This window comes from Pteropus medius, unplaced genomic scaffold (genome assembly GCF_902729225.1).
Source record: "Pteropus medius unplaced genomic scaffold, Ma_sr-lr_union100, whole genome shotgun sequence".
Classification (NCBI taxonomy): domain Eukaryota; kingdom Metazoa; phylum Chordata; class Mammalia; order Chiroptera; family Pteropodidae; genus Pteropus; species Pteropus medius.
In genome coordinates, this window is record NW_024340696.1 from 8,506,040 (window position 1) to 8,519,290 (window position 13,251).

The window sequence follows — 13,251 nt, forward strand, 5'->3', positions numbered from 1 at the left end:
TTCCTTCATTTATTCAATAAATAATGATTAAAGTCAGTTACCCTGCTCTTCACAAAAGATGTGTGACAGAGTTTCTGCCCTAAAGAAATTCCCAGGTTGGTGGTTGTTTGGAGGAGTGTTGGGGGGCTAGGGGGAACATTGCTACCTATGATCGCTGCCATGATTAATTTCAGTGATGAAGAATCCTCCCACAAAAGAGGACAGGACAAGTCAAGGCATTTCAGGTGGAGAGAAATGAATATGTGGCTCAGAAGCCTGCAACAGTGCACAATTGGAGCATGCCACATTCAGGCAACAGCTTGTAGCTGCTGAGCTGGAGCATGGAGTTCACGTGGCAGGAATAAAAAATGTAGAGTGGGGGCAGGGTACAAATGAGGGTCGATGACAGGCCTGGACCAGGGTCAGAAGGGATCGGGATTCCAGACTATTTTTTCTGTCTGCATAGGTAGACATTGAAGAACTGAATTAAAAAAAAAAAAATGTGGTTTAGAAAGATTATTATTCGTAGCTGGAACTTCAGGTGAATCGGAAGGAAGAGATTATGGATGTAAAGACCAATCAGAAAGCTATTTCAGAATAACTGTATATTAACATACATCCAACTTGAACCTGCATGAAGGAAGCAGCTTAATTGTTCCTGAAGTCCACGTCGATGAAAACAAAACACAATAAATTCTTCAAATAAATATCTGCAATTTTAAGATTCCAGTCTTTTAAAAATAGTAACATTGTAAGAAAACTACTGAAAGTAGATCACTGTGGTGGTTGAACACTGAAGCTCCAGCTCCATTCTTTTGCCAGGAAACTAAATCCTAGCATCCACTTCACAAAACTGGGGTGGGTTCCCTGAATGGGCTCATGCTGTTATCAAGCTAATGAACTGAGTTCAAACGCCAAGTAGGTAGCTTTTCTGGCCACACTGAATACTTACAGAATTTTACTGGAAGCCCTTTCCATTGTTAAAGCATTTTTTTGCATTTGCTTTTCTTCTGGTTCTATAATTTGCTTCTCTTCTTCAAAAGTTGCTATAGGTTTGTGCACAGTAAGCTTGGCCCCAGACACAATGTCACTGTGGACTTCTAGAACAAGAGCTGAACAGAAATGCACAAATGCCAAAGACATATTAGTTATGATTGCAGAGAACTAGAAATTTGAAAACATGTGCTAAAATAACAATGCAGAAAATTTATAGCTATTCCATATAAAAGAACAGATTCTAAGAGTAACTGATCGTTGCTCTTTAAACTAATAGATTGGATTTCATTTAAATTTTATAAATTTTTTTTCTCTCAAGATAGTCAAAAATAGGTCTTTCCAAAAAGAAGTTATTGTAAACTCTATTTAAGTGGGTTGCTTTTTTAGATGTCTCTAGATCTTTCTAGAATCTCAAACTCCTCAGTGAAAGTCCCCAATGCTTTGAAAGACACATGCGAAGCTTACTGTACAGTGTTCAATATATGCAACAGGGTAATGTTTTAAAGTACATTCACAATTCTTCTCCTTTGCTTTTCTATGTACAGGACTTTGCCTTGGTTCCTGGGACAGCCTAACCGGGGTGGGGAAGAGGGGAGAAGACAATGAGAAGATGAGAAATGTAACAAAAGGAAAGCACAAGTACAAAGATAGTTTTGACTTTCGAGCACAGCGTATCGCCATAAGACAATGGCCATGTAAGTCATCATGACACTGTCATGATTTAGTATTTTTCCAGATACCTTTAGTTCCCAATTAGCATATCAAGGGTTAAACCTTTTCTCGGGGTTGACCTAGAGAAAACTCACCATTTCTGGGCCTGAGGGGATTTGAGGCAGAAGACAGAGGAAGGCAGAAAACCGGTATGGGGTATCATGATTCCCCCCTCTATAGGCTTCATTTCAGCTATCTTAGCTAAAAGGAAACTTTGTGGACACACAGCACATTTTCAGGACACTGTGACAAGTCCCTTTTCAAGCTGTCCTCACTACACCACTCCAGTCTGAACCTGGATGTGGTTTCTGGGGGGTGCAGCCATGAACCAGGATCTGCTGAGAGCCATACTGGGGGCTTTCCAGAAGAAGTTGCCGAGCAGAGGTCAAGGGATCCTGTAGCAAAGACTTGCAGAGATGGCTACACAGCCACAACTAGGCTTCAGGGGGCCAGAGGAAGCAGGGGAGAGGCTGAGGCAGGCAGGAAGTACGACCCACCCAGAGCACCGTCTGAGCCAAAAGGATAGAATGCCATAATATGGCCATGGATTTCAGCCGGCAGGGCCCAGAAAGCAAGAGGATCTGCACCCCAACTTCTTTCCTTCCATCCTAGATAGGAACTAAAGCGAGCCTCTGGAACCTGGGAAATCTGAAAGCCCTCCCAAAAGGGACTATTTAAATTAATAGATGGGAAAAAATTTAAACCTGACGGAAAATTTGTGTTTTCCTTGATGAGGGTGCATGGGGCTCACAAAGCCAGCCCCATTTGTTAAAGACAAAATAAATAGATTACGCTTTCTTTGCATATCCAAAGTGTAGTGTAAATTAAAATGTGCAACTCTGTTAAATATAAAAATTAGTCTGAAAAGCTGAACAGCAAGATGCAGGAGCAAAATATGAGCTGTTTAAGCAAACTTGGATTTTCTTTAAAAAGCTATATCACCAAATATTTTATTTTGGCTACATATAGTAAGGTAAGTAATTCCAATGCTTACCCTCCATCTTACGTGTACTGCAGAAGGTCTGAATTTTAGAAATGTCTGATGCTAAGTTCCTCAGGAAGATTTGTTTCTTTTGCCAAGCAATGGACTGGTCAGGACTGATCCAGTGTTCTCCGCATGAAACATACACCTATCAAAGAAATGAGCCTCTGCTCCCATATACAATTATTCACAGCAGTATTATTTGTCATAGCCAAAAGTGGTAGTGATCAGAATGTCCTATAATAATAGATGAATAGTTAACTTTTTCTTCTTCATTTTGCTTATATGTATTCCTTAAATGTCCTTAAATAAATACATATTTCTTGGAAGTGAGAAAAATGAAGAGATATTGCTATATATTGAGAGAGACTCAGTAAGAGAGAAAAGAAACTCAGTGCTACTTCTTTTGAGATTACTCACTAATCTTTATACATATGCTTTGTATGAGGACCCAGGAAAAACTTTCTCAAATTTTCCCTCTTTCTGAACAGTTTTTCTTTCTCTTATGGACATACTTAATCATGTAGCTGTTCATGTGTCAATCTCAAGTTCACTGCTCAGAATAGTGACAGTTTCATTTCAAGCAAATAAAATAACATAGCAAAGTACTGCAGAGTACTGCAGCAATATATATATATATATATATATATATATATATATATATATACACACACACACACATATATCTGTGTATATATGTATATATATGTGTGTGTGTGTGTGTGTATATATATATACGTGTGTGTGTGTGTGTGTGTAAAACAAAAAACCTGCAAATGATAGCTTTAGAATTCACAAAGTCTGCTAATCTCCAAGAAAAATAGATTCCACTCTGTTATGCTGCCTCTGATACCGGTCATTGGTACTTCTGTTTAAGAATCTCTAATGGGGTCTTTACATTCAGAGCCTGAACTGAATTCTGAAAATATGGTGGGAGTTTGGCTCTGTTCGAAGAATTTCAGGCATCAGTCAAAACAGGTTTTCTTTCCAAATCTGATACCTCCAATTCCATAAATGGGAGAAAAGGCTGGACTGCTAAAACCCTTCTCGGCCCTCTCCAGCCACCAAGTAGAGTATGTGAAAACATGGATATATTTTTCTCTGAAAAGCTGACATTATTATTGAGTAAGAAATCATTAAACAACTACATTTTGAAGGCTTCAAAAAGAGAAGAGAATCTGCCTCCTTAAGAATAGGATAGAAATCACAAGCAGTTAATAATTTGGTCTTCCCCAGTTTCTTCACTCTTTTATAAAATGAGAGCATCCATCTCATATGGTTGAGATGATCATTAAATGAATTAATTCATATACAGCCCTGAAAATAATGCCCGACATATAGTAAGCTCTCAACGGTTAGTTAGCTATTAGTATTACTTTCCGATGGTTGCCGAGTTAGGATAATTCTGAGAAAGAAATAAGAAGAAAAGGGTAAATGTTTGGAATCTTATTTTAAAACATTTTAGTAGTATTCGTATGTTAATATTTCCAGTTTCACATTTATGTTTTTACCAGTTCATCTCTTTGAAGATCTTTTAAGATAAAGATTTCTTTCCCCTTTTCATTGAACAATCTCCGAGCTGCAGAAGGTAAATTTAAAATTTCAGTACACCTGTAGTAGGAGACACAAAAATTGACCTTGTAAGCAGAAAGTTTCCAGCAGAGAAGAGAGAAAACAAAAGAAATGAAGGGCTTGGGTCATTAATGACAACTCCCTCTACAGGACTGTGTGCCAACAGCGAGGCTCTGGAGCCCATCAGCCCCTTTTGAGTCTCATTCCCCTTTTCCAAACTGTGGGACATGGGCTTGCTTTACTTAAACTCTCAAATCCTAAATTATTTACTTTCCAGGGTTGTTATGAGGCTAATGAGTTGATTTTGAAAAGTGCTTAGCGCAATGCCAGGCATGATAGAGAAATAGGTAGACACATCATTACTGGTTTTTCATTTCTCAATATGCTCCCACACTTTCCCATTTCCTTGCTTTTCCTTCTAACTAAAATACCTTCTTTGGCTTTTACTGTTGAAATTCTATTCTTTCACTAAAGCCTCTGAAGTCACATCCATCACCAAGTGGTTTCTCATCTCCTCCCTCCAGAAGTGATCTTTATAGGCCTTAACTTCCTTTGAAATAGGATTTTTTTTTTTTTTGCCTGGTTAAACTAATGTTTAATAACAGTGATTTTTTCCCCCGCAAACAAGCACTGGGCCAGCAAGATGAATGATACAGTTTCCCTGTTCCCTCAGGAGCTCCCTCTCTAGTCAGAAGGAGAAACAGGTCAGCAACCGAAGTGGAATATGAAGTAGTGGGTGCTGTTATAGGCACCTGGCCAGGACCCTGTGAGAACACAGAGGAAAAATAATGAATTTATCCAAGGGAGCCTTGTCTAAGGAAGTAACACTTGGGTTGGGCCTTGACAGATGAACAGGCATTTGTCAAGAAGAATTAGGACCTAGAGAAGTTTCATACGGCTGCAGCTGAGTGTATGAACAGGAGGAGGAACCAAATAAAGCTGGAAAAGAAGATAGAAACTAATTGAAAGCACTTAGGATGATGCCAGATAATGAACAGCCACTGAAGGTATCAGCGCGGAGGTGTGGTGATTTCAGATCTGCTTTTTAGGAAGTTAACTGTCAGAAAGGTGAAAGATAGACTGGTGGTGGGAGAGGCTGGAATCTATCTACCCAGTTTAGAAGTAAAGAGGTGGAATTATGAGGAAGAGGATCTAGAGCTAAAGGAGAGTGACAGGGCATTTCCTAAAGAATGATATTGAGGTGATCCTGCCATTGGAAGAAATAAATGGAAGATTCCTGCTAATATATTTTATATTAGAATGTATTGTCTACAGCAAATGAATTAGAAGTGACTTTACGCTTATCAGGAAGACTCAGCTGTATTAAGAACATTCCTCTATTTTATTTTCTTAGATGGGAAAAAGCAATTGAGCAGATATTAGGCCCTCCATTTCCCTGAGAGGTCTTAGAAGGAAACAGCCAATAGAAACTAAATTTCTGCTTCTCAGGTCACAGCTCTGGAAGCTGATGGACCAGTGAGGACCAGGCTGTTTCTCATTTGCAGGAGTTAGTGGGATAGGGGTAGGAAGGACCATCAAAGAATTAAGTCACAGATTTGCCTAATTCTCTTTGGGTACTGGCCCCAAACCTAACTTAATTCCTTCTACTTTCCCGAAATCAATATCTTTATAGGTCCAAGCAGTTTGAGCCTGACCTAAGAAGAGTTACCATAATCATTTCTGCTCCCACTCAAATTTCCTTAGAAGAATAGACTGTGGGAGTATCCTGTTTTATAACAGCAAGTGGGAGATTAGAAGGAATGGGTGGTTGGTGAGTCTTTCTTCCTTCCTATTTTGAAAGCCTAGCCATAATAGTGCCAAATTTGATTGGCTCATGCAGGTGGGTTGAAAAGGATTGGGATAAGTTGTTTCCTCTATGTTTCTTTAACTAGTGTATGTGCCAGCCAATATATAAATGGGAAGAGGAGAGAAAAGACTTGGCTCTTAAGTGCCTAATAAGGAATGTAGACTCTGGAATCAGATTGCCTGAGTTCAAATTCTAGTCCTCTCATGTACTGGCTGCACAACCTCAGAGAAATTACAAAACTTCTCCGAGCCTCATTTACTCCATCAGTAAAAGACTAATATAGTATTACTTTTCCAATAGGGATATTTTACAGATTGAGTGTGTGAATACCTGTAAAGGTCCTGGCACATAAAAATCAGCACTGCATTGTTAGTATGGACCAAGCACAGCAAACCTTCCATGTTCACTCTCTCATTTAATTCTCACAGCATTTCTGAGAGGCCCATTTTAGTGATGAAGAAACTGAGCCTGATGATTAAAGTCCTTGCCCAAGGTCACGTAACTAGTAAGTGGGACAGCTGGAATTCAAACCTAAATCTCTCTGGGTCTTTTACTATATCATATGGCCTTCTGAGAGGACATCATCACAGAATAATAAGATATTAGATCTACAAAGTGAGTAGACAGGCTGGGATGTTGAACAAGCAGTCCAGGATTTCTCTGTTACATGGAGGCAAAGATACTAGGAATAAAGTCCTCTGACTCTCACACCAGGAATTAGGACAGGTAATCATGTGGACTGCTTGGATTTATAGAGAATAAAGCAGAGTCTGGTGTTGGTTCCCTGAGGACTGTATTTCCACACAACCCAGGATGCTGTTAGAGAAAAGGGCAGGGGAGAAGGTAGGAGCTGGGTCTCCAGGTTCACAGAGAGCTACAGCGCCACACTCATGGAGACTTCCTTTCCCCAGTCACTGTGAGGACCCCCTTCCCAGAAGTCCCACCACATCCTTCCGGTTCTTTAAATCAGTGACAAAATGTACATGAAGATATGGGGTATGTGCTTTCTTCTTTATCTTTTGGCTTTGTATCTCTTTATTTTTATATCTCTCTCATTTTCTCCCTCTCCATGTGGCCTTCCTTGACAATTGCCCCTCACCAGTTTCTCTCTCCTTCTTGGTTATAGATAAAGTGATCCCTTGACCATTTTCACTTCTGTACATTTAAATACTGTCTTGTGTGGCTTTCTGTTTCAATTAAAACAAAAAACAAAAAACAAAAAATCTCTTTTTTAACAAGTTAGGAGTTTCCTGAGAGCAAGAAACATCTTGTGCTTAAAAAAAATCTCCTATAGAACATCCAAGATTGGTTGATACACATAATATGAACACAACAGATATGAAAATAATCAAATTCTTTCTTGTGTTCCTCTTAGCGCTTCATCCAACTCTCCTGTTTAACGAGGAGGAAAATGAGATCAAGAAATACAGTGCTTTGCGGAAGTTTTCCAGCTAGTTAATGGCAATCCTGAGATTAAAATCAATTCCCTTTACTCTTAATCTAATGGTCCTACTAACACGCCACGCTGCCCAACATTAGGAATCAACAAAAACATTCTATATCTATTGTTTTTAAATGGGCTTGATATGCTATTAGATTTTGGGCTTTGTAGGTGGAAGAATCAACAACAACAACAAGACTATCAAAACTGTCTGGGGTTAATTATTAAATAACTAAAGAATAGCATAATTTCCTTAAAATTCTCTAAGACTGCCTCCTCATATTTGACAAGACATATTTTGCAAAAAAGTTTGTAACAAGTGTTCTACTTTGAACAGTTACCAAATTCTATGGGAATAATTTTTGTTTTGGTAGGATAACGATCAAAAGAAAAATTACATTTCATAAATAAGATACATGTTAGTGATATTTAAAAACTAGATTAAAGTAGATAACTACCCTTCCTTCAATTCAAATATAAACCAAAGAGAAGTTGCTTTAAAACTATAAAATATAAAACACAGAAATATATGTTTACAGAGTTGGTAGTTCAGAAGCTAGAGAAAATCGCCCTAAAATTTGAGGGAAAAATGTATTAATTAGCATTGGTATCATGAACTCACATAGTTGAGGTATTTCACAGATTTAAAACTCCAGAATTATTATATTAACAACTGTTGTCTTATGTAGGTACATATGTATTTTGTGTTATGCATTGCACACAATCATTCAGGCATTTGAATGGAAAATACCATTGAATTTAGGATAATAAGTATTTACCTCTTCAAAAGTTGATGAAACTTAGCCTGGTTTGTTTCTGTTTCAGAATGTTTAGTAGAATGATTTTTCATATCCTCTTTCATCTCAGTGTCAACATATCTGAAACAAATGATCCAAGATTTGATTGATATGTCAATATGTATTGCCAATTAACTTTCAACTTGTTTAAACATTTGAAAAAATCATGAGGTTTTAATTTATCCTGATTTGCCCTAAAATAATCTGCTCTTCTTTTAAAAAACAGAATTTCAAAAACTGTCACAATTAAAAATTAAACTTCATGAATATTTATACTGCGAGCAATTTATATAAGAAAATAAATTTTCAATATTGTAATCCTCTTCTACTAATGCTGAGTACTCTGAAATGTGAATTAATCAAATTTGAAAAAAACCAGAGAGATGACATTTATTTTGCCTGGGATGTTTTATCTATATATTGTTCATATTAATATGTTTTTTAATATATTGTTAATGATCAATCCAAACCCGAAAATTTTTAACTGAAAAATAAATAATGATGATCATAGAAAAAGAATGCTTAATTGGAATATACATCTCTTCGAATTTTCAAGTTAGAAAACTATTCTGTATATTTTTAAAATCTCTATGTTTTATTAAATGAAAGAAATAGTGGTCAAAAATGGTCATTCATTCACTCGTTTATTAAAAATGGTAATCAGATATTAATTAATTCATCTTTAATTAATTTATATTCTATAAGCACTGATTTAGGGTCTACTATGTGCCCTAAATCAGCATTCCCCAACCTTTTCGGTACCAGGGACCAGTGCTCCTATGAGGATTAATGCCTGATGATCTGGGGTGGAGCTGAGGTGGTGATGCTAGCGCTGGGGAGTGGCTACAAATATAGATGAAGCTTTACTTGCTCACTCACAGCTCACCTCCTGCTGAAGGGCCCAGTTCCTAGCTGGCCACATGATACAGGTGTGCAGACGGAGGTGTTGGGGACCTCCGCCCTCAATCATGTGGTAAATAAAATGACTTAATACTTGATTGACCAAGATACACTGTTCCCTGACTATACCATAGCAGCCAGCACTTATATGGATGAATAACACATTATCCTGGTTCTCCATCTCCTGGATGGAGACATAAGCAAGTAATCACAGAGTGGTAGGCACTATGGTGGTGGAAAGCACACAAGGTCAGAGCAAGGAAGTGCTTAAAGCTACAGCTAACTTGGGGGAAGGGATGGAAGTGCTGAGTTCAGAGTCAACATCTAGAAATGAAGTCCAAATTCAAAGGTCATTCTCAAAAGACCTTTATTATTGAGGCAGGTAGGAGATATTGGGGAGTGGAAGGGATTTAAGAGTGAAAATCGAGGAGACTGTTGCTAGAAGATGGAGCTAGAGAAAAAAGGTCATAAAGAGACATAAAAACTACATTAAGAACTTTGAGTGAGTCCAAGGATCATAATTTACTAATAACTTATGAAAATAATCTAAAATATAAAGGTTATTTTATGGCTTCAAATTGAAATTAAAATTAAAATTCTTTAAAATATCACAGAGTTCTCTGTTTAACTTACAGAGAATTAAAATTCCTTAAAATATCACAGAATTCTCTGTTTAACTTACAGTTCTGAGAGATGAAATTCACCTGTGACACAGAAATCACAATGGTCTTTATATGAATTTGACAACCACTATCAAGACTAAATGACAAGATCTTTTTACTCACTAAGATAATCAACTAAGTAATTAATAAATGATCAACTAAGTAATTAACAAATGCTATTTAATCTTCCTCTGGCTTTGTACACAGAGGAATCAGCAACAATAACAAAAACAATAAACAATAAATGCTCCTCAAACTCTCAAGAATGAATTATTAAATAACTAAACAATAGCATACTATTAAAGCATGGTTAAAATGGATCTTATTTCATCATCCTAGCCTGATTTTGCTTGTAAAGACACTAACTGGCCCAACCCTCTTTCTTCTTATAAATTTCAGGTTAATGCAATTAATGTTCCCCTACATGTCACTAGCATTTATTTTCCTGGAAGAGAAGATATTTAACTTGGATATATTAAAAGTAGCACAGCAAGGCTTCCTACCTTGCACAACTCTGGGGTGCCATTCATATGAAATACAATGTAAACCGTGTCCTCTGGAGCTGGCCAACATAACTGCTCTGTAACATTAACTAAAACTCTTCCCATTTAAACCTTCTGTTACCAGAACTGACAAACTTACAGCTCCAGGGGTGGGGGGAGGGGGACGAGGAATGCTGTTTATAATCCTACAGAAAACTTTCTGAATCTGCTAAGAAAAATTAAATATTTAGTAGAGTTTTAGCATCAAGCATATGCCAGTGTATTTAAATTATTTGGGAATAACTAATTTATGTAGTGAATAAAGTGAATATTTGATTAACCAGGACGCACTGTTCCATGAATATAGACAGCAGAGAGTTTCACACATTCTCTGCTAGAATAGCTGTCCAAATTAACAAATCTCTTGAATTATGTTTAGATTACCTGACTGAATCCATTTTAAAACATTAATGAGAAAAGACAAAATCTGTATACAGTTTTGAGCCACAGTTAAAGATATAGAATAAAAATAAATAAATGTAGGAAGAGACAAAAAATTATTTAATTTTGGATGTTAAAAAAGTCATATACTAAGAGTATTGCCTTCACATTCTACATCTAGCAGAATGAACTAATTATGAAATGTATGCGTCAAAGATTTCAATTTCAGGCTTGACTTTACTTTGAAGATTAATTTTTTACTTTATCATCTTTACAAGGCAGTTCAGTGGACAGCCGATCTTAATGTTACTCATTGTTCAGTGATGTATGAAGTATATTTAATCAATGTGAAGAAATATTATCAGCAGCCTCAAATATTCTAAACATCTCAAAAGGAAGGTCAAGAGGTAATATCACTGCTAATCATATGAGAAACAATGTGTTTAACTCATTCTTTACATCAGAGCTATGCACTGATCTATAATTCCTTTTGTCATAAAATATAATGAAAATATAGCAGGTGATTTTTTTCTCCAATGCTGGAAAAATACTGGCTGTTTGGGAAAATTTTATTCTAATCTCATAACATAAGATAAAGTACAGATTGATGCTTTGCTAGGATGATAAACTTTTAAAATGTTATTCCAAGGCAAGGATATAAATTATGTAAAGTTATATTTTGAGAACTATATTTATTTGTTACATATGCTAAAAATAGAAATGTAAATAATTGTATAATAATAATTTAAGTAAGGAATTATAAAATTATAAAATTATAAAATTATATTTAAGAAGCAATTTATGAGCTTAGTTATTTCAAAATCCATTAAGAAAACTCAAACAAAATACGCTAATTCAAAGCATAGTGATCAAAAAACTTTTTCACAACTGCTCATCTCTAACTCATTATTTTCTCCCATGGCTAGCCTAAATCAGAAGAGTTGAAATTAAGTTCCTGACATAGAAACTAAATGAATCTTAGTATCTATTTTCATATCCAAATAGCAACACAGGAACCTTTTAAAAAATAATAATAATAAGCATAGAATTTCCTCGGGAAAACATCTGTAATGAAGAAGACAAAAATCTAGAGAAATTAGAAAGTATATTAAATGAGAAATATGAACAAGTTGTTCTCACTGCATATTCCCTCCAGGTGAGATGTCTGGACTGATTACAGTAAGGGCTCTGTTTTTATTCTTGTCTCCATTCCGTAAAATTCTGAGTCTTACAGGGACATAAGGCTCTGCTGTTTTACAGATGGGTTTCTTCAAGGAAGGGCTGTTTGGAACAAGCAGTCCTTCTATTGGCCAATCAAACTCCTTCAGAAAGAAATGACACAAAATTTGATAATTAGTAAAAAGATATACTTCTAGATATAAAAAAATGTAACACACTGCTTATATCGTTAATCTTTCATTTATTCATCAAACATGTATTGGGTACCCAAGGTGGTCCAGACAATTCTAATTAATACTTTATTTGGATAAAGAGGAAGAATAGTAATTTGTTTATGTACGTAGAAACCTGTGTTATGTTACGACCTGGAAGATTTATTTCCTTTTAGAAAAACATCATTCTAGAAAAACAGAACTAAATTAACTTGGAATGTTTTTGGTTCATGTTGAAATATCTTTAATTAATATGAAGAAAGGAAGAATGTATGAAAAGTGGTTTTCTAAACTGAAATAATATTATCTTAAATTTAATTTATTTGGCAAAGAAGAATATATTTGGGAGATACTCCAAAAAACATAGTGAGATGATAAAACTTAAATTTCAGATGTTTCATTTGTAGAATTCAGTTCATTTGTATCCACTCATTCATACATTCACTTACTTATTAATTCATGCATTATCCAAATATTTATTGTTGACTGTATTCCAGGCACATTGCTAGATATTGGAAATAAAACTATAAACAAGATAGAATACTCTTCCTCAAGGAATTTCTAGTGTGTGCTCAGAAACTTAGCTAGAAATAGACTGGCAATTGAATAGTGTAAGTATAATAGCAACAGGTTATGTATGAAGTGTGACGGGACCACATAGGAAGAGAGCCTAACTCAGAAATGCCAAATAACAGGCCTGAAGCCTTAGTAGGAGTTTGTGTAGTAAAGGAAGGATAAAAATATGAGTCAGTAAGGATGGCTCCCATGTCTGTGACTTGGGCAACTGGTATTGCCACTCACAGAAAGACACAACGGCCTTTACTTTTTTGAAGGGGAGTACATTTTTTAAAAGCTAGTACAAAAAGTATAATTTACTAACATATTCCCTAGAAAATTTTTTAGAATCTTATGACTCAGTATGATCATACTGAATAATCACATAGTTCCCAAAAATGTGTTTTAAATAAATTATAAACAATATCTGAAAATTATAAGGGTTAAATATTCTTAAACAGCATCTAATTATAACTCTAATTTGTGAGCTGAGTAATTAAATAACATTAATTACATTCAATTCGGAGAAGAGCAG

The 13,251-nt window shown here is 35.8% G+C and overlaps 1 protein-coding gene across 3 annotated transcripts in view; it reads right to left on the reverse strand.

The window, feature by feature from the left end:
- The window catches only part of DCDC1 (doublecortin domain containing 1), a 367,143-nt gene that overhangs the window by 52,509 nt on the left and 301,383 nt on the right, over positions 1-13,251 (reverse strand). For all 3 annotated transcript variants that reach the window (XM_039866324.1, XM_039866325.1, XM_039866326.1), the window contains 5 exons: positions 11,911-12,092; positions 8,268-8,366; positions 4,180-4,279; positions 2,681-2,816; positions 932-1,091 (listed from right to left, as the gene is read on the reverse strand). In XM_039866324.1, the coding sequence (XP_039722258.1) occupies positions 932-1,091; positions 2,681-2,816; positions 4,180-4,279; positions 8,268-8,366; positions 11,911-12,092 (677 nt within the window). The remainder of the gene's footprint in view (positions 1-931; positions 1,092-2,680; positions 2,817-4,179; positions 4,280-8,267; positions 8,367-11,910; positions 12,093-13,251) is intronic.